Genomic DNA, 25,856 nt, shown 5'->3' on the forward strand with positions numbered 1-25,856 from the left:
AACCTGCCAAATGAGGGAAATCTGAAGTATTTCCCCAAAATGTATGTAATTTCCCTAAGGAAGTAGGGACCTTTCAGCCCTCATGACTCTATATAAGGAAAGAAACAAAGAAAGACTTGAGAAGCAACCAAAGCTGGGGCTAAAAGTAGCCTATTCTTATTATTTAATAATTAATCATGGCTAGATCAAGGGACTGATGGACTGGAGAATTCTGGCCCTTCAAGGCTTAATGTTAATTTGTTGACAAGATAGCTCCTGGGAAGTACAACATCCAACCATTATAGTGAGGACATGGTAATGAACCTGCTGTTTTACTATCCTTTTCAACATTTTACAATTGTAACTGGTATAGGATGTGAAAAACCCAGTGAATATGAAATAGTAGGCCCAATTTTGGACTTCCTTGATTTTGAAGTGGTTCCACAGATCAGAGGCAATGGTTCAGTAAGGACTTATTAAAAAGGAGCATATATTCTGTGGGAATTTTGAAGTTTACTGACACAGTGACAGACTTGGGTACCATAATGGGTGTCATAATCTAAATAGATTTGCCTTGTCAATTTTTACTTTGAGAGGAATAAAAGAGGTCAGTGTAATCATTTTGCCAGTCAAAAGTAGGTTGGAGACTATTTTGGTCTTTTGGAATGGAGCACTAAGATTGTCATAAGGAGTATAATTGGACAAAAGCATCTGTCTCCTCCTTTTAAGAAGAGAGGGGGAGGAATTATATGGTCCAATGGCTCCTTCTTCCTTTGGGATTAAATATAAACTCCTGTGTTTGGCTTTTAAAACTACTCTAAATCCATTTTATCTTTCCATATTTATTTTATGTTATTCCCCTTCATGTTCTCCATGATTTAACCAAATCCTGTCTTTCATCTGTGTCTTTTCACAGACTTTCCTTATACCTTCGAGGAACCCCTTCCTTACTTCAACTCCCTAAATTCCAACTTATGTATCACTTCCACTTAAGACTTGTCTTGATCCCATAGTTCCTAGTGCCTTTCCTCAAATGTAATCTTGCATTTATATATATTTTTGCATATATTTTGAATATATTAATATAACAAAACTCAGGTTACATTTACATGTGTTTTTCCTTAGTAGATTATAAATTCCTAGAAGGCAGAAACTTTTCCTTTCTCTCTTTTTTTCCCTCAATGCCTATCATAGTCCCTGTCACAAAACAATTGCCTAATAAATACTTATTAACTGATGGGTCTATGATATAATTTGCTTCCATTATTTATAATTGTTTTATGACCTGTATTGAAATATTGCTCTCTCTGAGAAAGAGGACCAAAAGAACCATGCAAAAGATCTTCTAGTCAACAGCATTATACTGAGGCTCCCAGTGCTTATGCATTTCAAAGAAAGTTGTGAAAATAAGAATATGCATGGATTATGATAGCTCATTAAAATGTCAACTTTGAATAAATGAACTAAAGTGAATCAAGACATCACAACGTGTTTAGGATGCCCTGAATTGATTCTTGAGCTGTCATTATTTCTCTAAATCTGAGAGAATTACAAAGAATACACACTTTAAGAAGTTTTAATTTTTACTTCCTTTTTCTTTTTTAAAATTTTATTGTGAATGTAAGAAATAAACAAGCATTTATATAACAGTAGAATGGGGGGAAAGATGATTGCAAATGAAATTGTAAATCAATTTGTACAACTCGCTATTCTTTTAAAATATATAATGAAGAATTATGTAACTTTACTTTTTTCCTTTTTTCTTCCCTTTCCAATGCTCCCTTACATTCTAAAGATAGTTAAAATTAGGCACAAATATATATATGTGTGTGTGTGTGTGTGTATGTATGTGTGTTATATATGTAAAATCATTCTATATGTACTTCTATTTATAATTCTTTCTGTGGATACAGATAGCTTCTTCCTTTATTGGTCCTGTGGAGTTAATTTGGATATTTAAAATATTCAGAATGATGTCATTGCTCTAAGTTGTTCTTAAAACAATATTGCAATTACTGTATACAACCTTCTCTTGGTTCTGCTCATTTCGTCTTCTTTTTCTTATTTTTAATCGTTCATGGAGAAAATGGTAAGTAATATGGTCTATTTATAGTTGCAGACCTACTTAAATGACCTTATTGTGTTTGGAAAGATATCCAAAATACATAAGAAAATACTACTAAGGGGTCTAGTGGTTTTCATTTATAAGCAGCATTATTGCAGGATATTATTAAAAATATGAATCACACAATATACCAAAGGCAATTATTGACCTTCAAAGATGCACATACTGAAGGCATTCTCATGAATTGAAGACATTTCTGGAATTTGGTAATTTGTAAAAATCTATGTTATGATTAAAAATTCTTCCAATAACCTCACCCATGTATATCTTATTTGAAGAAATCATGTTTCAGTCTAAACTGAAAATAAAGGAATAGTATCTAGGAGAAAGAAATTATAGATGAACACACAATAGTCTGAGCCTTTATCATTAATCCTCAATGAGGTGTAAATGAATCTGCAATTACTTAGGACCCAAGAGATATTATCAGACTTGTCAGTGATTTGTAAATGAGCCTATCCATACCTACCATAGGAAGTGCCAAATAAAGGTTCAAAGTGATATTAATAAGGATTAATGGGGAGCAAGTTATTCTGACTCTATTGATCAATTCAGAAGGAACTGATGGCGAGACATGAAGTAATTTGACAATCATACAGGTATCTAATGACAGCTGGGACTAGAAGTCTCCTAATCTACATTCCACTGTACTTTGCATTACAGCCAGATGCATAATTTGAATATAATGTTTTTTATATTCATTATATGAGAGTATGTTCTCTTATGTACATCAAATGAAATAATGAGCATAGAGTATTTTGTACTCTTTGTGAGTGTTAAGCACTTTACATTTAACAAAGTTAAATGATTTGCTTTTGTTTTCCTGATATTTTTTGCCTTAAATACAGTCATTCTCTTATTTGCTCCAAGTATATTGATTTACTAGAGCTATCCAAGTAATTCCTAACATGATCTCTGTTGCATCTGGTCGTAAAGACTGACAATATAATAACAATCCAATGACCATTTGTTACAAATAGCAAAAGGATCGATGAATTATCTTTAGAAGAATATTTCAAGATTCAGCAATAGATATATTTCATCTTTCTCAAAACAGCTTTTTAAGATGAATGGACAATTCTCAGGTGTTCAGGTTTAGCTTCTATCCATTGAGGAACAGTGTGATATAATGGGAAGAGGACTGACTGTGAAGAAAAAAACTTATTCCAATTTCTGCTTCTGACATTTATTAATGGGTAAAACTGGGTAAATCAATTAGCCTCAGTGAACTTCAGTTTCTTCATTTGTAAAAGGAACACACTATATTATCTACTCTCATAGTGTTATCATGAGTAAAAATATTATTGTTGTTCAGTCATATTCAACTATTCATGACTCAGTGTATCAACTGTCCATGGGGCTTTCTTGACAAAGATACTGAAGTAGTTTATCAATTCTTTCTCTAGTTTTATGCAGGCAGAAGTTAAATGCCTTGTCCAGAATCATACAGCTAGTGAGTGTCTGAGGTCAGATCTGAATTCGGGATTTCTCTCTAGAGGCCAGTGTTTTATCCACTATATCACGTAGCTTCCTTTCCCCCTCTTCCCCAAAGTATAGACTGTTAATGTTTTCAGATGTTTAGGGGGAGGAATAAGCAATCTGTTGGGGAAAATGGAGTGGGAACAGAAAAGCTGAGATTTTGAATTTTTTCTCCAGTTTTGAATTGAATTTGGCTAAATTGTGAGCCTTTCTGGACTTAAAGTTAATCAATCATTCACCAAGGATTTATTAAGATTTTTCTATGTTCTAGGCCCTGTATTAAGATCTAGAAATATGAGAAAGGAACAACAAAAAACAAAAACAAAATCAGCCCCTAGCTTTAATTTTCATTCTTCAATTTTTTTTTCTTGCTTTCTTTTGTTTGTTTCTTTGTTTTTAAACAGTCACTTAGTGGAAGGCAATATGGCAAAGTATAGAGACAATTTATCTCTGATATATACTGCCTCTGTAATCATTACACAAGTCAATTTCTCCATTCCTTGGGCAATTCTCTAAGATTACAACCTCCAGAGAAAGAAATATTGATAACAGAATTTCCTCAACTGAAAATTCCCTATACCAAGCAAATCAAAGGTCTTGTCCCTGTTCTTACCTTACAGATATATAAGATTATTAAGAAGGGGTAGGTGAAATAATTTAACACTAAATATGTCTTTTAATTTAATATTTCTATATTCCATTAAAATCTATATAAACAAATAAATTTTAAATGTATGTAATGAGTAGTAGGAAAATCTATAAATAATTTCCTCCAAATCATTTATTAAACATAGACGTAAATTTATACTACAGGTATTAGAAGATTGTCTATTCCAAAAGTAAATATAACATGGTTTTTAAAGGTGATGATTTAAGAAATTTGTCCCATTGAAATGAAAACCTAAGCTAATAGGTTATGGACTAAGTCAAACAGAGAATATACTAGATTTTATACATAACATAATACAAAACATAATTTTTATTGGTTAAAACCCATGAAAACATTTTTATGTAATATTTCTCAAACAAATTTTCTCAATCAATTTGTAGAAATGAAAAAGTTGATCAAAAATGATTTCATATTAATGACTTCATATATTTCATCTATTTTATATTGAATTTATTTGTTTTTCATTCTAGATGATCTCAACATAAATGGCATCTTAGGAGCTGTCGTAACTGTGGCCTTATTGATTCTGTTTTGTGGCCTTGGGGCTTGTTATGCTCAGAAAAAAGGTTATTTTACAAGTAAGTAAAATTCTCCTATCATTACACAAGTAAATGAGATGCTATTTCTTCTTCAAAATCATTAAGGCTTCTGAATCCTGTCTGTTTTTCTTCTGTGATAAAAAATGTCATTAGAGTAACATGGACATACAATGGAGTATGCAATGGGTATACAATGAAGTAAGCAAATAATGATGAAACATTAGCTAGAGATAAATTTGATGGATATAGATTTGTGTTTGAGTGATTACATATGATATATTTAAGAAAATGTTATTTTGAGGATAAGAATTGTTTTTGTTGACATAGAAATTTATTTCTGGTCAAAATACCTTATTAGGGGAAGGCAGAAACATATTTAGTATTACATTTAAAAAAGCAATATGCACAATAATAAAAAAATTAATCAACATGAAAAATTTTTATTATGCTAAAATTTGCTAAGTTACTTTGTTATACTAATGTAATTGAAACGATGACAATTTTTCTTAGACTTTGAAGCCATTGTAGCTCCAAATATGTTAAGTATCATAGTATGAGCAAATAATTTTCAGTGGATTGGAGTTCATAAAGTACAAAATATGCTTACCTATGTTAGCTTACTTACTATGGGAGATGAGATGAAAATTAGATAAAAAGTACCTAGAAATTTAATACAACATGGCAAGCAACACTATTACCTCCTAATTATGCACCCTTTTTAAAGATTATATGAAGAGGAAACATTTTTTGCAGAGTTTCAAAAAAGTTCTTTGAAGTTGATTTTTGCAAGATATATTGCTGAATTTCTTTCTCTCTGAAGAGAGGTGTAGTGTCATGGATTTTTTGGAGCTTTGTAGGATAATTGCTATTGTACAATAAACTTTTGCTTTCTGTGAATTGAAGCTTTAATAATGTATTGTTTGTTTGTTTTTAAGAAGGTTTTAAACAGAAAATAAGCCTAACTTAAAATGAACTCTGACCATCCTTATAATATACTGAGATGTGCAAAGGAATATTATTTCAAGTGTTATTAAGAAGATATACCATAATTAAATTGACTTGTCCAGAAGTGTAGCAATTGGCTATGCAGAAGTGTACTGATACAGCCTAATGAAAGTGTTCTGACTCCACCTGCTGGGTATTAGTGAAAGTATATGTCTAAAAAAATTTGGTGTTTCTAATTTATCTTAAGTCAAAAGACACCAGTCTTTAAATTCCTAAAGAAGACCTGGTACTAAACAAGAAAGATGGGACAGTGATTCACATAAATCTTACCAGGATTAATTACTTACTGAATTCATTGGAAAGCGACATATTTATGAAATCATTAACTACAGTGAGCAAGAGTTCATTATCCAACTGTTAAGGAGTTTTTTCAAAAATATCCATTTCCTTAATATTCCATTCTGAAAATTAAATACTAAGAATTGAAGAGGATAAGAAGGTACACTGTGTTTCAAAGGAAGTTTGTAAGAAGTCACTTTTTTATTCATATTAATCTATATTGTTCTGTATTTACAATTGCATTAACAATGTACACTTATTCTTTTGTAGAAGAAAACTCCTTTCAGTAAGTATGAGTCTTTTAAATTTGGGGCTTCCTTTTTCCTAGTATTTTCAGAGTATTGTGGGTAACAAATATGAACATGGTTATTTATGTAAAGTTACTTCCTTTAGGAGTTAGCATAAAAATTAAACTAATGGTTTCTAATCTAGATGCCTAATATTTACAGTGTGGGTGCAATTATGCCTATGTACTACCTCCTTATAGCTTTCTATATATAAACCTATATATAGGTTGAAGAGACACATATATGTATATATGTGTGTGTATATGCCATATATATATATATATATATATATATATAATATGGCTTTATATATATAAACCTATATAGAAGTTGAGGAGACCTATAGACATAGCCATTAGACAGTTTGTTGTTTAACATTAAATCATTGAACAAAAATTCATTAAATATTTACCATGAATAAGCTACTGACATGGATGGGGATATCCATCCTTTCAGCAACTGATAATTCTGTTGGGATATATGTATATTTTAATGACTTTTAAAATCTTTAATGCAGTGGTTGTTATCCTAATTATCATATTGTATTTAATTAAGTTTTAATGACATTATATTGAACATACATTCCAACTATCTTGACATAAAATTTGGTCTCTAGATCCAGAAGCATGCATTTTTGTGAAATGATAAAAAAATTGAATTAATATATATATTATACATATACATGTATGTTTGTATATATGTGTGTGTGTTTTTTAAATGTCCCTATTGTTTCATAATATCAAGTACTTGGGTATTGATGATACTGGCTTAGATGTTCAGTGTTTGTGTATAAAATTGTGCACATACTAATGTTTCATTGAAATGCCATCATCTAAACAAATGTCATTAAAATGATATCAAGACTGATTTTTTCCCTATTTAATCAAGATAACTTGAGCACAACAATTAACCTCTGTTAACCAAGAAATTATGTCAGTTTCAGTATGCTATTTTAAAACTTCAGAATCACGAAGTTGTAATCTATTTAATTATGTGCCTTCCCTGTCTCCCTAAATAGGAAGAACAATTCAGACTCTAAAGCTGCTAAAATGAGTGAATGTGTAAGTACTTTTTCAAATATGTTTTTAGATAGAAATAATTTAAGGAGATGGGGGAAAATTATAAGAGAATTAGATAATTTTTGTTTTCTCCCATTAACTCTACCAAATACCAATTGCCCATTTTCCTTTTTTCCTAAGATAAAGGCTATTTTTTTCTAAATGCAAAAGTATCTTTGATAATATATCAATTACATAGTTTTGTAGAGCACAGAAAATTGATACGCAGATGTAATTTCTGCATATGCTTACCAATATAAGAAAGAGAAGACAAAAGAGGAAATTAACTCTCTATGCTATATGGAATATATTGAATTATTATTCTCCAATGCCAAAGAAAACTGAGAGGAAATGGATTCAACTTGCCAAGTGATAAGTTTTATAAAATCAGAATTATAAAGTCACAGAATCAGGAGTGACTTCAAAGACTATCTAAGCCAATCTGTACCCTTCTACAACATTGTTTCCATCGTCCATGTCATAATTTTCAATGATGAAAATCATCACCTTACAACAAAAACTGTATTTCTTTTCAATGGTTTTAATAGTTCTAGAGTGTTGTTGTATCTATCACAGATTCTTAAGAGCCTGAAGGGAATAGAGAAGCCATCCAAACCAAACTAAAGTAGAAATTCTCTTTATAACATACCTAACAAGTGGTCACAACTCTCAAGAAGCTTTAATGATTCTTTATTTCCTCTAGGATAATATAAAAACTTGTTACTTTGGCAATTACAGACATTTGCAAACTGGCTCCATTCTATTTCCAAGCTGGTTGCACCCACTCTCCTCCATAGATAGGGTGTTCTAGTGAAATCAGCCCATTTTTCATTCCTTTATTGAAAGGATATTCCAATTTCCATCGTGCCTCGGGATAGGGATTCCTTAAATACCCAGAGTGCCCATGCCTCTTAGAAACCATACATTTCTTCAAAACTCATCTTCTGATTTCTCCAATTGGTGGTATTTTTCTCTACTGAAAACTGCTTTTCATCTTATGTATATGTCTTGTATGTATCTGTATATATGTGGGATTATCAACTAACAATTGATCTGGACTTTAGAAAAATTTCAGTGGCTGAGTTGAGGATGGATTGGAGTAGGAAGAGACTTGAGGCAGACAGACTCATCAAGTTATCTCAGTAGTCCAAATGTGATAGTGGCTTATACCAAGATGGTCACCATATTAGAGAAGATAATGGGTTCTATTCAAGAGGTATTGCAAAGATTAAATCAACAGGCTTTATCAAAAGATTGGAGGGGGATAACGAGGAGCCAAGGATGACACCTAAAACAGAGAGTCTGGGAGACTAGGAGGATGTGGTGATGCTGACAACAAGGAAAGAAGGCTTAGAGGAAAATATGATGAGTGCAGTTTTTTAAATGTTGAGCTTGAGAAGTCTACAGGACATGTAGTTTAAGACACTTGAAAGGCAATTGGAAATGTAAAACAGAAAGTCAGCAGGGAGATTAGGACAGGATAGGTGGATGTGAGAATCACTGGCATAGAGATGATAATTAAATCCATGGGAATTGATGACATTATCAAGTGAAATAGTATAGAAGAGAAGAGAAGAGAGCTCAAAAGAGAGCCTTGTGGGACATGTACAATTAAAAGGCATGATCAGGATCCAGTTAAGGAGGCTGAAAAGGAGTGCTCTGATAGGAGGTAAACCAGGAAGGAGAACCAGAAGAGAGTGGTGATCTGAAAATCTGGAGAGAAGGTATCAAGAAAAAAAAAGAATAATAAGAGTCAAAAGCTGCCAAGAAGTCAAAAAAATGAGAATTGAGAAGAATTCATTGAATTTGGTAATATATCAAAGGTAACTTTTGGAGAAAGTCATTTTGGTGGAATTTGTCTGGCTTTTGTGAAGAAGGCAGCAGCCTGAGTGTGTTTATAGAGGATACTAAAACATCTATTAGACAAGAAGAATGAAAATAAGTTGAGGAGTGAGGGAGAGATGATAGAGGGGATCTGTTGGAAGAAATAGAAAGGAATGGGATCACTTATGCAAGTAAAGGGATTTGCCTTGATAAGAAATAGGACATCCCTGTATAGGACAGGGATGAAAGAAAAAATAGTGGTAGGGGTACTTGAGTGATGTGAGATAACTAAGAAATTAGAAGAAGAAACCCATGATAATTGTCCTCAATTTTTTCTGTAAAATATAATGCAAAGTTCTCAACTAAGAAGGTTAAGAGGAGGAGCCATGGGAAATTTGAGAAGGAATGAAAAAATTTGGAAGAACCATTGTGAAAGTTAAGATAGTGTATTGATAATGAACGTGTCGAAAAATTACCTAGTCTGTCTGATTGCAACTGTATTACATGCATCTTTTTTGGATTGAGTCAGAATGATTCTGTGACTTTTTCCATCTTTCTCCAAATAGCCTAATTTCTTTCTCATGTTAAAACTCTTCAGATATTTGAAGATAAATATTGTATTTTTCCCACAATGATTTTTTCCAAGTTAAAGATATCCAGTTCCTTCAACCAATCGACAAATAGCGTGAACTCAAAGTCACATATCATCTTGGTTGAACAATCCAATATCCTTCCCAAAGTGCAATGACAAAAACAAAATATATTTGGTCTGACTAGGGAGAGTATAGTAAAACCCAGTTTTCTTCAATTCAGTTCAACCAATATAGCATTTTACTAGTAAATTTTAAGGTCTTTGAAGATTTTTGTCTTTTTGTTCTCAACCTAGCATGATGCTCTTCTGCATTTGAATGTTTTCACAGTGTTTATTGGAAAATTGTCCTTGAACAGATAAAATTAAAGGGAAAAGAAAAGAATGAAAGTTAATAGTCACACACTCCTCAGAGTTACTATAAAGAATTAAGACTTACCTAAGAGTAACAAAGAGCTATCATAAAGAAAAAGAAAAAATGTGAAGAATGACAAAAGATGTTCTAGACTATTTCTTCTCTATTCTGAAGGACACCTCAAAAGTCCAATACAAAGATGGATTTGGCTCTATTCAACAATGAGGTAGTTCAAGATAATTCTAATAGACTTGTGATGGAAAGAGTCATCTTCATCCAGAGAGAGAACTATGAAGACTAAATGTGGATAAAAGCATATTTTCATCTTTTTTATTATTGTTATTGTTTGCTTGCTTGTTTTTTCTTTCTCATGTTTTTCACCTTTTGATCTGATTTTTCTCACACAACATGACAAATGTGCAAATATGTTTAGAAGAATTGCATGTTTAACGTATACTGGATTACTTGCTGTCTAAAAAAGGGGAGAGGGAAGGAGAAAAATTTGGAACATATGGATTTGCAAGGATGAATATTGAAAACTATCTTTGTATGTATTTGAAATTTTAAGTTATTTTTTACAAAATAAAATAGGTGTACAAATTTTAAAAATCCAGTACAAATAGCAAATGATTCTGCATCTTTGCAGTTCACTGGACATTTCTTGATGCATCAATGAATCAATAGTTTGGAGCAGTACCAAGAATATCAGGGATACAGAACAGAAGATAGCACCTTCAATACAATCACAAATGCCTCTCCTGATGTAAGGCAATGATGATAAACAGGAGCAGAACCAGGAACCTTAGGGCCACAGAACACTTCAATGTCAATCATCAAGGATTATCTGTTACAAAATGGCTAGGAAGTTATAAGATTCTTGCATTAAGTCTTTCTTAGGATTTAGGTTGATAAAAGAAAAATTATTCCTATATCATCACTTACTCAGTTTTTCCTAGTTCATTAAACCATAATCTCCTCTTTAAGAACTCTATTGGGAGATATCAAATTTTTGCCACTTTAGAGGCTTCCAAAAGATTACTGCCCCTCTTCTTTAGGAGCAAAATATAGGCAGTTCCATCTAGGAACTCAGAATTAAGAAATCCCTTTTCTTCTAAGTAAATACACATTCACCATAGTTTTTCATATATTCATATATTCATTTATCTTCTTCAAGTTATTGAAAAACAAAGTGACTCCCAACAATATTCCTCCTTGGTCTTCCAAGCCTTCCATGGGAAAGAATTGTTGAAATCACTCCCAAATGAGGGGAACATGAACTATTAATCCAGGAATCTGAAACTAAAGTAACTGTTCAGGAAAATTGGTGAGACAGAGAGGATCAGCTATAACATCCAACACTAATCCATTCTTATCATGTAAGTCTTCCTGGAGACTGGATTCCAGAAACCAGTAGATGGGAGAAAGTCCCCCCCCCCCTTCCTAGGATCTCACTGGTTTAGATATGGCTTTTGGAAAGCTGGACACTGGCCTGAGCAATCACATACAAGATGATGAAGGGCCAATCCTTTTGCCCTCAGATGAGACACTGCCATTTTGCCAATTGAGGACAAGTTGAAAGCTGTTTGGATTAGGTGCTTTGAGGGGCAAAAATACCTATTTTGTTTTAAAGGGATCATGAGACCCTGTATACAGCACAAAATAGCATAACTACTCCAAAATCTTTTTTGACAATGGGACAACCCCTCAAACTCTATTATTCTTGTCCCAAAGCCCATTGGTATATTCTATTCTCATTGGTGGAGATGAAAGCCTTAGATTTAGTATGGTAACTTGAAGAAATGTCACAATCATTTAAAGGTTGGGCTTTTTAAAATTAGGTGAGAATCTGGGCACAGCATTGAATGAGCTAATGGGTTAGAAAGATTAAAAAAGTGTTTAAGCTCACTATTAATTGAGTTTACAGTCTGCCGAAACCACTAGGTTTTTTTTTTGTTTGTTTGATTTTTGCTGAAGCAATTGGAGTTAAGTGACTTGCCCAGGGTCATAGAGCTAAGAAATGGTCCTCCTGACAGAGCCCTGAGGCTGGTGCTTTATCCACTGCACCATCTAGCTGCCCCAATTTTCTTTTTTTTTAAAGACAAATGACTAATCATTCTTGCCTCATCTTGCACTTGTGAAATTGAATATTTGAATCTATGTATAAGATTTTATACATTATCTCCATTCAATTTCTATTTATTAGATTTACTCTTAGAGAAAGTGTGACCTAGTGAATAAGGGCCAAACTTGGAATCAGGAACACCTGACTTTACATGCAGCTTATGACATTTACTATGATCTTGAGCAATCCCCCTTGTAGAGGGCTGGAACTCTGGAAAGGTGTACTTGAAACAAGGATACTTACAACAACAGGGTGTTTACTTGGTGTAATTAAGGAGATAATGGTTCTCTAGTTCACATATACTTATAATGTACTACTTCCCTAGTATTTACTTTTGTGTAGAGGGTGGCAGATAGTGAGGGAACTCTGGGTAAGGGACAAGACCCTTCCTCCCATGTCAATGGATTTATGTATACCTATTTCAACTAAAATAAAAGAAAGCAGGAGATGTAGAGGGCCGCAGATAGTGAGGGAACTCTGGGTAAGGTATAAGACCTTCAGCCCAGAGGGAACCTGCTGATAATGTCTGGTTCCCCTAAGGGCTCTCAGCCTTCCTGAGAAGTCAAGGAGGGCATGACCACCTGTGTTCTACTTGAAGCAAGGGATACTTACAGTAAAGAGAGGCATTTATGTATCAATAGCAGGCGCTTATAGTTAGCACTTGCACAGTGTGCTGTGGTGATATAACGGTTCTCTAGTTGGCACATACTTAGTGTGCTATAATGATGTAATTATACCAAGGTATTTAAGGACTGAGAGGACTTGAAATAAGGACACTCCATCTTTGACCATCCTCTTGAGTCTACTGCCTTCTTCATTTAGTCATGGTCCTTAACAAGTTTGTTTCTACTTTGTTCAATCTAATGTATTTATAGGTTGTTTTGCCCAATAGAAGGGAATTTCCTTAAGAGTAAGAACTGAGGTTTTTTTGGTTTATTTTTCTGGCACATTTTCTGGCACATAATAGTCACTTAATATGTAATGACTGATGATTCATTGAATGGTTTTCCTAAGTTCACACAACAAAATAGTGCAAAAAATAAAATAGTATTAGAATCAGGAACCCACATAAATTCATTAGCCTCCACCAAATGATTTGTAAATTCAGGAGTCATTGGCATATAGGTGATATTTGAACTCATGGAAGCAGATGAAATGAATATAAAATAAAATATAGAGAGAATAAGATCTTACTGAATAAAATTATATTTATTCTGCCATTTACTAAACTAGCAAAGTAAAGTTCCTTTAATAAAGCTATATCAACTTGTAGCCTAGTTGCTCAGTAATGACTATTGCAAGTTCAGAACTGTACTTCTCAGAACACAAAGTACCAAGAAGAAGCACTTGGGAAAAGCAGGGAGTGTGTACTGGAGGATTTTTTTTTCCTTTTGCTTTCCTTCAGATAGGAGCTTTTTAGGAATTTTGAGCTAATTCCATGTCCTTTCCAAAATTCTGATATGTATCTGCCAAGGATACTAAGATCATAGCTTAAGACACATAAGAATCCTTTTGATTCAATTACCTCATTTGTATTAAGGGAATTGAAGACTAGGGAGAGTGAAATGAATGTCCTAAGATCATATAGATAGTAGGTGGCTGAAAAAGGATTGGAACCAAAAGCTTCTGGTTCCACAGCCTGTGCTTTTCCCAGCAAACTGTGATTGACTCCTCATTTGGGAGGAGCTGGAATGACCCAAGACTCCTTGCTATAAACTGGAATTACATGATGAATTTAACAATGAAATTTATTTTAAATATAAATTTCCCTATCTCATTTAAGAAATTCAATAGTACAAGTACAGAACAGAGACACTAACAGAAACCCATATGGCAAAAGATTTAGAAATTTTAAGTGATGCAAACTTAGTACGACATGGCTGACAGAAAAACTAGAGATCCACAGTACAGTAACAATGCCAGATTGTTTTTTAAAACAATTTTTGTCTCTAAAATGAGGGAGATAATCTGAGATGTTTAGATTCTTTGTCATTCAGTTTGAATATAACGTTTTAAAAGACCCTTGTTAAGAATTACATCCAGGGAAGAGTGGCAAAAATGGTGTAATTATCAGGGGGAACATGGTAATTCCCTTCATATATGTGAAGAATTGTCCAGTTAAAGAGGGAATAAAGTTATTCTAGGATGATCAAAAAGGCACAATTAGCATTGTTGTGTAGAATTTTTTTTCCACAAATGTTATCATGTCTTAGGTATTGAGTTCCTTTCAATTCTGATATTGAGGACAGATTAATAATTAGTTTATATGGACCTTTTTAACTGATAAAACAAAAAAAGGAAACCAGGTATGGAGGATTACTAAAGTAGATTGTTTTTATGTTACTACTTACAAGTCTATTCTGCTCGACAATTTTAGAATTTCTTGACTCAGGAATACTTTTTGTCTCTCTTTAATTAAAATGTGAAAAATGCAACACTAGAATATGTTTTAGTTGAATGATATTATTTTGTAATTATAATAGCTACCATTTACATAGCACTTTAAGGTTTGCAAAGTGCTTCACAAATATTATCTCATTTATCCTCTCAACAATTCTGGGAGTTAGGTGTTATCCCTATCCCCATTTTGTACATGAGGAAATTGAGTCAGGCAGAGGTTAATAATGATTTGCCCTGAAATCCCACAGCTATCTGAGACTGGATTTGAAATTCTATCTTCCTGCCTCGATTTCCAACACTCAATCCATTGAAGCACCTTATTTAAAAAAAAAAAAAGGGATATATATTTATAACAAGTTGTTTGCATAGATAACTATATATTTATCAAATTAAGTGATATGTTTAAATTTTCTTTTTTTTCTCCTTCTAGGATTTCAAGCACACAAAGTCCTTTGTAATTTAGAAGACTTCTTACTTTGAGATATACCCAAACCACTGTTTGTTAAACAAACTATTAAAAATGATATTTTAAAAAACTGTGCTTTTGTCTTACATTTAACAAAAGTTATATAATGAAATCAGAAAGATGATTTTGATTAAAATTTTATCATGATCTCTATAGTATTTGAAATATAAAATTTTACAAGAATAATCTTAAGCACCTAACATAATTTTGGTTTTTTATTGTTTAGGATTCTTGTATGTTGTTATTTATAAGTGTCTCAATCTACTTATATGTATGCATTTTTTTATTTCCTTCTAGTATTACTTCTTATTTTCCAGCTTAGGTATCTTCTCACAGTTACCACTGTTTCTGAAAGAAAATGTTTAAATAGCTTACACTGAAGGTCAACTTGTCCTACAGCACAAGAAAACATCAGCTTAATATACTTTCTTTGTAGGTACCCACTTGAGGAGTTCAAAACACATTCTCGAAATAAAGAATCTATTTGAACATATTATTGCCAAAATCCAGTTTTTCTATCCCAAGGCAAACATTATTCACCTATATGAGAGAATTCATATAGAAACATATTTGCATAAATTCCATACATTTTGTTTTTCTCTACAAGAAAAAGTAACCTTTAGGAAAGCAAGAATGCTTCACACAATCTGAAGAAGGAAAAACAACTGTTAGGATATAACTAGTTTCAAATCTCAATTCTGACAGTCACTGCCAGGTTGCCTCTGCAAGAACATACATGTAATATATACCCTAAAAGTGAATTTATTAAATTCTTGAATAAAAAGAGACTAAATAAAAAACCCCAATAATTTGCTGCTTTCAATAAACACATTTAAAATATATGTGTTCTTAGTTAAAATGAGGGATTAAAACAACATTTATTCAGGTTATTAAAAATCAAAACTTGTCATTGTGATTTTAGGAAAGACCACATTAGAAATAGGTAACGCTTAGAAAGGATAATAGGGAATATAAAGACATTCCAGAAATGGACATTACTGTATTACTAAATATGTGTACCAAACATTCTGCAGAGTGGCTAAATTTTAAAAAGAAAAGTAGATATATTAAAAAAAAAAGAACTTATGAAAACACAGTTGTTTGGGATTTTAATAATCCTCTTTAAGGGCTAAGTGAATCTAACAAAGATAAATTATAAAGAAAATATAGAGCTTAATTGAATGTTTAAAAAATTAAAGTTAAAAGACCTTTGGTAATTTCTGAATGGAACTATAAAGATACATGGCATCATAAATTTTTAAAAGCTGATGATGGATTAGGGCCCAAAGTAATCGCAGATATATGTAAAAATAAAGAAATATCACATCCTTTAAAACTGTCAAATTATAAAGGAAGCATGAGGGGGAAATACAGATTTAAATGGAACCTTAAAAATGAGAATTAACTAAAGGAACAATTATCTGTAAGAGAATGATAAAAAATAAGAAAATAATACCTAAACCTATTTAGAGTTTCACCACAGTAGTCTAAAAAGGAAAATAATCTTTAAAAATACATATCAAGAAAATATAAAAATAATTTGTAAAATTTTAAATCAATAACTAACCCCTAAATAAGCACAAAAATAAAAGGTAATTAAAATCAGAGGCTAGATGAAATTTAAAAATATACTTTTGAATGGATAAAGCAAAGAGTTAGTTCCCATACAAAATCAATAGACGATTAGCTGACTTGATTAGAGTTATAAGATATTTGACCTCCTCGAGGGGAAAGAACTTTTGTTGGAAAGATTATTGACAATTATGTTATATTTTCCTCAGAACCCACGCTACTTCTGAACTTCTCTTTTTCTTTCACAAGTGCTATCACCTTTCCAGTCACCCAGGTGTCACCCTCAACTGCTTACCTATCCTTGACCTATATATCAAATCACTTTGATGAGTGTTGTTGATTCTGTTTCCATAAAATCTTTAGTGTGCAATCCTTTTTTTCCATTAACATAACTACTACCCTAATTCAGTCCCTCATCATCTCTTACTTAGACTATTGCAAAAACTACCTAATAATTAGTCTCCTTGTTTCATTCCAATCCATCCTTTAAACAACTATCAATAATGATATTCTTGAATTGCAAGTCTGATTTTGTCACTCAACTAACTACATTAATTGATTTCCTATTAAGTCTAAGATATATTTTTACACCTTTAGCTTTTTTATTTATTCCTATTTTATATAAGTTGCATATTTTGCATTATTAAAGGGATGGCTTGTAGAGACTGAGAAAGATTAACAGTAATCACCAGTATGGTTTCATAAATGTAGACTAACTATGCTTCCTTTTTTTGAAAGATAATAGAAGTTCTATGCTGAAACTCATATCTATCACTAAGAGATCCCCAGACTATCTATCAGTGATTCTGAAACTCTGAGTTCCATTGGTCTTGCCTCACTATCAGCTCTTCTTTCCACCCATTTCAATGTGCACTCTGGCACTCCTGATGTATTAGCAATAAAGCATCCTTCATCCTTGACCTCTATCACTCTACATCTTGACACTTTAGGAAATCAGAATCTCTCCAGGAAACAATGGCTTCCTAGTGTTTTCCCTTTCTAGTGTAAGTTGCTTCTTTTATCTTGCTCCAAGCATATTGGATGAAGAAGAAAAGGATATCTGATCCTTGCTGCCCACTACCACGTACAAACTTTCCCACTACTGAAATAATCCATAACTTCCCCTCAAGACCAACTTGATTATCTGTATCACACTACACAGGTCCTTGTTGCTATGGATATTGTCTTCAGACACATACATACTTTACCCTCACCAAAGAGCTCAATACTTGGATGATAGTGTTCCTCTCTATCCTTACCTCTGGCAATATACATACGAATTCCAATGTGAAAATCAAATTTTTTTAAAATTGACCTGGATGTTAATGGATTCAGCCACCCACAACTAGATACTACCTCAGCTACCCACATGTGTGATCATAACTTTGATCCAAACATTACCCATAACTGTGCCACTCTATTGAACTCTACAATTCATCTTTCTAATCATAAGCTCTTATGTTTTTTCTCTTCTTTCTCTTACTTTACCTAAATTAATTTTTATTTTTATTTTGTTTTGTTTTTTCAAAAATAAATATTACAATTTCCATAAACACAGAAGAAAAATAGAAGAGAAAATTGGATGTGAAACTTATCCATATCTTCCTTTGAACTTCTGTTCTGATTTATGCATTTGTCAAAATGCTACAGTGAAATATTTTTTCTTTGAACATCTTCATTAGTTTCCTTTTCTTCCCAAATTCCCTGCTATAAATTTATTTATAAAACAATCTGAGATGTTTCCTTCCTATGACTCCTTAGTTTTATAATGCTGGATAACCAGATAATCCTGAGGAAGCAAACTATATATACATATTAGTGTGTGCGTGTGTGTGTGTGTGTGTGTGTGTGTGCAATTATGAATATATCTGGGAGACAGTACAGATGGACAGTAAATAGAGAGTGTACTTGCTTGTTTTGGGGGAAAATGGAAATCTCCTTTAATAAACTCAAGCTTCCCACAAAAGCCAAAGCACATCTTTTTAATACTAATGCTCTATTGTGTTCTTTTAAATGTCTATGAAAAATGGAATACAATAGTCTCTGAAGATTTAAAGATGAAAATAACACAAAAAGCAATGGAAGGACATATGATAGGTGTGAACAGGCTGAAACAATGAAGAATTGCAAAGAAGAACAAGAGTAAAAGGTGCCATCAGAGAATGTTACTAGAGGAGAGAATGGTCTGGACAAGAGCAATAGATAACAGACAAGACAGGTAGAAAGCTTCCCTGGTACTCTTGAATGTCATCAGAAAGTAAGTTATATCTTTGTTCCTTTGGGTAGTCATCCTATGACAAATTTATTTGAAGAAATGGGCAAAAATACTATAGTATAAGCATGAATCTCCATTGTTGGAAGGAACTTCCAAAGCAGTAAGATCAAAGATCCGTTGGAATATTTATCAGTATAAGATAATTTTCTATATATGTGCAAATATACATATGTATATGTGCGTGTATATATATATATATATATATATATATATATATACACATACATACCTACATACACACACATAGATAATTTCCTATCATCTTTTTTAGGGAGGGGAGATTATCTGATTTGTGATTTTATTGGTATGGAATATTCCAAGTAATAAAACTTCAGAAAAATCATCTGATTTGTGATTTTATTGGTATGGAAGATTCCCATTCTAATTCCAAACAGGCACTTAATTGGCAATTTATAAACAGAGTTGCCAAACTTTAAATTTATAAAATAAGTTGAGGGTGTAATTGTTGTGGGTACTAATGAGCACTTGAGCATCATTCTGTCACCAATTTTTAATCAGGAGACCTATATTCCAATTTCAGGTCATCCAATTACTACCTAAGATATTTTGATAAGTTTACTTAAACTCTAGGATAGCATCCTCATCCAAGCACTGTACTAAACACTTTACAGTTTTTATCTCATTTGATCTTCATAACCCTGAGAGGAAGGAACTATTACCCTTATTTTCCTTATGAGGAAACCTAGGCAGGGAAAGGTTATGTGATCTGCTCAGTGTTATATAACTAGTTAAGTGTGTGATTTGAACTTGGTTTTTCCTGACTCCAACTTTGTTGCTCCATCCATTGTACCATCTAGCTGTCACAATACTGCCATAAGACTCCATTTCACAGAATCATAGATTTAGAGATGAAGGGAATCACAGAATCTTAACAGCAATTCATAGAAATAAGTAATGCAGGTGTAATTATAACACTTGACATTAGAGAAAAATTGACAAATGAGGAAATTAAGGTTCAGAAAAGTGAAATGATTTGCTGTCCAAGGTCACACTAAACTTGAAAATTTAAATACAAAATGGGAAACAAAAATATATATACATTGATATCTATAAACATATACACATATATATATAAGATGTACTGTTTTCCATATTTTTCTAAATCAACCAGCTCATCATTTCCTAGACTACAGCAATATTCCAGTCCAATCACATTCTGAGAGATTGTCTACAAAAGTTTTTTTTCCCCCATTTTTCTGCATCCCTTCTATTATTGGCTGTCTAGGTTTTATTTATACAAGAAATTTTAATTTAAAATGTTCAAAATTATCCCATTTTACACTTCAACAATTCACTCACTTTATAATATGATTTAAGAGCTGATGTTTCCTTTACATCTTTTTTTCTTTGGTTTCTTTTAAATTCTTGACCTTTTGGGGCAGCTAAGTGGTGCAGTGGATAGAGTACCAGCCCTGATGTCAGGAAGACCTAAGTTTAAATCTGACCTCAGACATTTAACATTTCCTAGCTGTGTGACCCTGGGCAAGTCACTTAATCTCAATTGCCTCAACAAAAAACAAACAAACAAAAAATTCTTGACTTTTGTCCTTTTAGCCAAACTTTGTTATTACTTTTTCTAACTCAGAAAATTTATTTTATTTATTTAATTATATATTTATTTTATATATATATATACATATATATATATATAATTATATGTTTAAAATTTAAAATAAAATTTAGTAATTTAATTGAGATGGCATTACCTAACTAGGTAAAATTTACTTACCCATGAACAATAAATATTACTTCAATTATTTATATCTTACTTTATCTGTATAAAAAGTGTTTTATGTTTATATTCATATATGGATGAATCCATCCCATTCACATTCTGAGATATAATTTGTTACAATCCTAGTGTTAACTCAATGGAATTGATACAATGCTTATTGGTTCACACATTAGAGCAAATCCTTACAAGGTGTTAAGTCACGAGTATTGATAGAAACAATGCTTAAGTTAACACCTTTGAGAGTTTACACATTGGCTCACACATTTGGGAGATTTCATGGTTCAGTATGAGATATCCAAATTCACACCTCCCATAATCCCACTCTCAGAGGAGGAGTCAACCTTTGAGAGAGCATAAAAACAGCTGAGCTCAGTCAGGAGAGTTCAATTGAAAAGATTGAGAGGGGAGCATCAGTTGGAGATTGAGAAGCCACGAGTTGGAGTTGAGCTAGAGGCAGAAGCTGGAAGAGCTAAAAAACAAGCTGCAAGAGCTCTTGGAACCAAGGAGGGAGATAGGCTTCTGAAAACTAACCGGGCTATTTTTTGGAAGAGACAATAAATGACTGTAGTTAAATTCCTGGCTGAGTTTGAGGTGATTATGACTTGGAACTGAAACTAAGGCTGCCTCCAGAAAACCTCTCCAAGAAACCTGCTCCAAGAGAACCATCATATATCATATATATCATACAAAAGAAGAGAACACCACTTGTATATTTTCCTCTTTCCTATTAGTCCTTTCTTTCTTACCCTACTCATATCTCTTCTCATTCATCTGCTTTACTTCTATCTATCCTTTGCCTTCCTATTCCTTAACCTACCCACTATCTTATCCTATTCCCCAACCCTATCCCTACGGTTTCTTATTTCTGAATTTAAAACACTTTTATGCCTGTGTGTGTGTGTGTGTGTGTGTGTGTAGGCTGTTCCCTCTTTTAAGTCATTCCAGATGAGCATAAGTTTTCAGCACTAAACCATTCTCTCCCCACTCATTCCTTGTATATTTATTCCTCCTTTTTTGCCTCATTTGTATGAGATAATTGTTCTGTTTCATCTCACCCTTCAGAGTTTTATGTTTTTTTAGAATCACTCCATCATACACAGCTCAGCTCAAGCCTTTCTTTCAAACTACCCAAATAAAAATGAAAGTTATAAAATAACTGATAATATTTTCATATATAAGTAAATAATTTGACCTTTTGGGTCCCTATACTGCTCTTTAATGTTTATATTTCTCCTAGATAGTATATGTTGAATTTTCCCTTAAGTTCTGTTTTTTGTCACAAATATATGAAAATCTTTCAGTTAATTAAATCTCCTTTTTTTTTCAATTCAGGATTATATTTAACTTTGCTGGGTAAATTATTTTTGGTCATAACCCCAAATCTTTTGTTCTACAAAATACATTCTTAATAAAGACATTAAAAAAAGGGTCAGTCTCTGGGTTCTGTTTTCTGTGTCTATTAAGTTCATAGATCTTACCTATCTATAAGAAAAAAAATAATGCTTTCTAGATAGCCAAACTGTAGCCATGTGGCTCTCAGAGACCAGATAAAGTTCTGAGCAATTCATCTGAAAAATTAAAATAAAATTGTGATTACAAACACCACACAGACAAACACACACTATTCTTCCTCTTTTCAAATCTGTCAAAAAGATCAGTTCTGGGACATATTGTGAAACTGATGAAACCTTTTTCTCTCATCCCTTCACATTTTCATTTATTTCATCTTTTCCCCTAATGGCCTCTAGCATTATCCCAATTCCCTCTATAATATTCCACTATATCCTACTAAATTTATCTTCACAGATAGCATTCCAAGTAATTATAACTTCTTTATTCCCTGTTGTTGACAAGATTAAATACACACAAGATCTTTTAGGGCCAGGCAGATCCCACAGAGAGATTGGAGGCAGCAATACTGCCATTGTGGTAAGCTTTCTTTAATGTGAAATATTGAAATCACAGAGTCCTGAGTAATTAATCTCTTGAAGGCAAAAGAAAAAGGGACAACAGAGGATGTGATAGATAATATGACAGAAACAATAAGCATGGACTTGGAGATAGTGAAGGACAGAAGGGCCAGCTGTGCTATAGGTGATGAAGAATTAGATGTGACTTAGCAACCAAACAACAATATCAAAAAAGGCAGACCCAAGAACAACAAAAACAAAAAAAGCAGACCTAGAGGCAAAACATCTTAGTGTTGGATTGAATCTGTGTCAATAGGGACCTTACAGATGATTTTCTTACCTTGAGGTTTTTAGTCTTTTGTGTATATGCGTGTGTGTATGTGTGTGTGTGTGTGTGTGTGTGTGTGTGATGGAACCTTTTGACAATTTAGTGAAATCTTTCTAGAATAATGCTTTTAAATAATTAGAGGAAATATTTTCAGGTAGAAGTTAGTAAAATAAAGAAAAATTTTCAAACATTCAAGTTCACTTACCTCTTGAAATCTATTTACAAATCTCAGGTTAAGAACCTGGGTCAAGTCTTTTGATCCACTAATGAAAGTCAAACCAATTCAATTCAATTCAGTCTACTGTTTGTAGTCACTCCTTGTAAAGTGGATATGCAAAGAAGAAAAATGAGAGTCCTTAGTCTTAAACAGTGCAGCAGCATGGTCACTAGGATTATGGGATTCTTCATTTTTTTTTCTACTTGGTTTTGGCATTTAATAATCTACTAATCCTCTGAGACAGGTTACCAGGATCCATTATCAATCCCAATTTAATAATCCCTGATCCAACTCCCTTCCTCTACACTTGAGGAAACCAAAGACTACATAAATTGTTTTGTCCAAAGTATTTACATCTGGATTATACAGATTCCACTCCCCCTCCCCCTCAAAAAAGCAGTGATAGAGGGGTCAGAAGTAACAGTCACTTCGAAACAAAAAGGAATGAATACTTGGATTGGAGGTAGTCAGGGAGGGGCATAAAGACGTTCTCTTGAGGCAGCACACATAGTAGGACCAAGCTAAGAAAATATATTGTCAGCAAGACTAATTAACCCAAAATCGGGCTAACCTACACTGATATCCCGAAGGTCATTAAATAAATAATTTAGATTTTTATGTTCTGCAATTCAACAATTCTGTGTCTTTTAAATATACATATTCCCTAATGATCGAGGAGAAATCTATCCTTTTCCACACAAGTAAAGTCAGATCAAAATAACTGGAAAAATATTAAGTGCTTTTGGATAAGTCAAACAAATATAATAAAGATGACAATACTACCTAAACGAATCTATTTATTTAGTGCTATACCAGACTCCCAAGAAACTATTTTACTGACCTAGAAAAAATAACAAAATTCATCTGGAAGAACAAAAGGTCAAGAATTTCAAGGTAACAAATAAAAAAAAAAAAATCAAATGAAGGTGACCTAGCTGTACCAGATCTAAAACTATATTATAAAGTAGTACTCACCAAAACCATTTGGTACTAGCTAAGAAATAAATTAGTTGATCAGTGGAATAGGTTAGGTTCACAGGACAAAATAGTCCTATAAAAATAGGACTATACAAAATAGACTATAGCAATCTACTTTTTGACAAGCCCAAAGACCCCAGCTTTTGGGATAAGAATTCACTATTTCACAAAAATTGCTGGGAAAATTGGAAACTAGTATGGCAGAAACTAGGCATTGACCCACACTTAACCCCATATACCAAGTAAGGTCAAAATAGGTTCATGATATAGACATAAAGAATGAAATTAAAATAAATTAGAACATAGGATAGTTTACCTTTCAGACCTGTGGAGGCGGAAGGAATTTGTGACCAAAGAAGAACTAGAGATCATTATTCTCTAAATTTTGATTATATTAAGTTAAAAAGGTTTTGTACAAACAAAACTAATGCAGACAAGATTAGAAGGGAAGCAATAAACTGGGAAAACATTTTTACAGTCAAAGGTTCTGATAAAGGCCTCATTTCCAAATTATATAGAAAATTGACTCAAATTTATAAGAAATCAAGCCATTCTCCAGTTGATAAATGGTCAAAGGGTATGAACAGACAATTTTCAGATGAAGAAATTGAAACTATTTCTAGTCATGTGAAAAGGTACTCTAAGTCACTATTGATCACAGAAATGCAAATTAAGACAACTCTGAGATACCACTACAGACCTGTCAGATCGGCTAAGATGACAGGAAAAGATACTGATGAATGTTGGAGGGGATGTGGGAAAACTGGGACACTGATACATTGTTGGTGGAACTGTGAAGGAATCCAACCATTCAGGAACTATGCTCAAAAAGTTACCAAACTGTGCATATCCTTTGACTCAGCAGTGTTTCTACTGGGCTTATATCCCAAAGACATCTTAAAGGAGAGAAAGGGACCCACATGTGCAAAAATGTTTGTGGCAGCTCTTTTTGTAGTGGCTAGAAACTGGAAACTGAATAGATGTCCTTCAATTAGAGAACAGTTGAATAAATTATATATGAATGTTATGGATATAATTGTTCTATAATAAATGATTAGCAGGATGATTCCAGAGAGGCCTGGCAAGACTTACAGGAACTGATGCTGAGTGAAATGAGCAGAACCAGGAGATCATTGTAGGCGGCAACAACGAGATTATACGATGATCAATTCTGATGAATGTGTTTCTTTCCAACAATGAGATGATTCAGACCAGTTCCAATGATTTTGTGATGAAAAGAGCCATCTACATGTAGAGAGAACACTGTGGGAACTGAGAGGGGATCACAACACAGAATTTTCACTTTTGTTTCTTTGAATTTTGTTTTCTCATTTTTTTTCTTTTTGATCTAATTTTTCTTGTGCAGCAAGATAATTGTGTAAATACGTATACATATATTGGATTTAACATATTTAACATGTTTTGTATTGGATTTCCTGCCATGTAAAGGAGTAAGGGGAAGGAGGGGAAAATTTGGAACACGAGGTTTTGCAAGGGTCAATGTTAAAAAATAATCCATGCTTTTGAAAATAAAAAGCTTTAATAAAAAGAAATTTTAATTTTAAAAAAAGAACTGGCATGTAGTCCAGAAAATTCCTAAATGCTATCCAAACTGCATTAGAATATAATTGGAAATATTTGAC

The 25,856-nt window shown here is 32.8% G+C and overlaps 1 protein-coding gene across 1 annotated transcript in view; it reads left to right on the forward strand.

Annotated features, from left to right (window-relative positions):
* Nucleotides 1-15,247, forward strand: part of JAM2 (junctional adhesion molecule 2) — a 90,951-nt gene extending 75,704 nt beyond the window's left edge. The window contains exons 7-10 of the mRNA XM_012544365.3: nt 4,724-4,831; nt 6,347-6,362; nt 7,382-7,424; nt 15,142-15,247. Of these exons, the coding sequence (XP_012399819.1) occupies nt 4,724-4,831; nt 6,347-6,362; nt 7,382-7,424; nt 15,142-15,174 (200 nt within the window). The 3' untranslated portion in view covers nt 15,175-15,247. The remainder of the gene's footprint in view (nt 1-4,723; nt 4,832-6,346; nt 6,363-7,381; nt 7,425-15,141) is intronic.
* The last annotated feature ends 10,609 nt before the right edge of the window (nt 15,248-25,856 follow it).

The sequence above is a fragment of the Sarcophilus harrisii genome, chromosome 3 (assembly GCF_902635505.1).
Source record: "Sarcophilus harrisii chromosome 3, mSarHar1.11, whole genome shotgun sequence".
NCBI classification, from domain to species: Eukaryota; Metazoa; Chordata; class Mammalia; order Dasyuromorphia; family Dasyuridae; genus Sarcophilus; species Sarcophilus harrisii.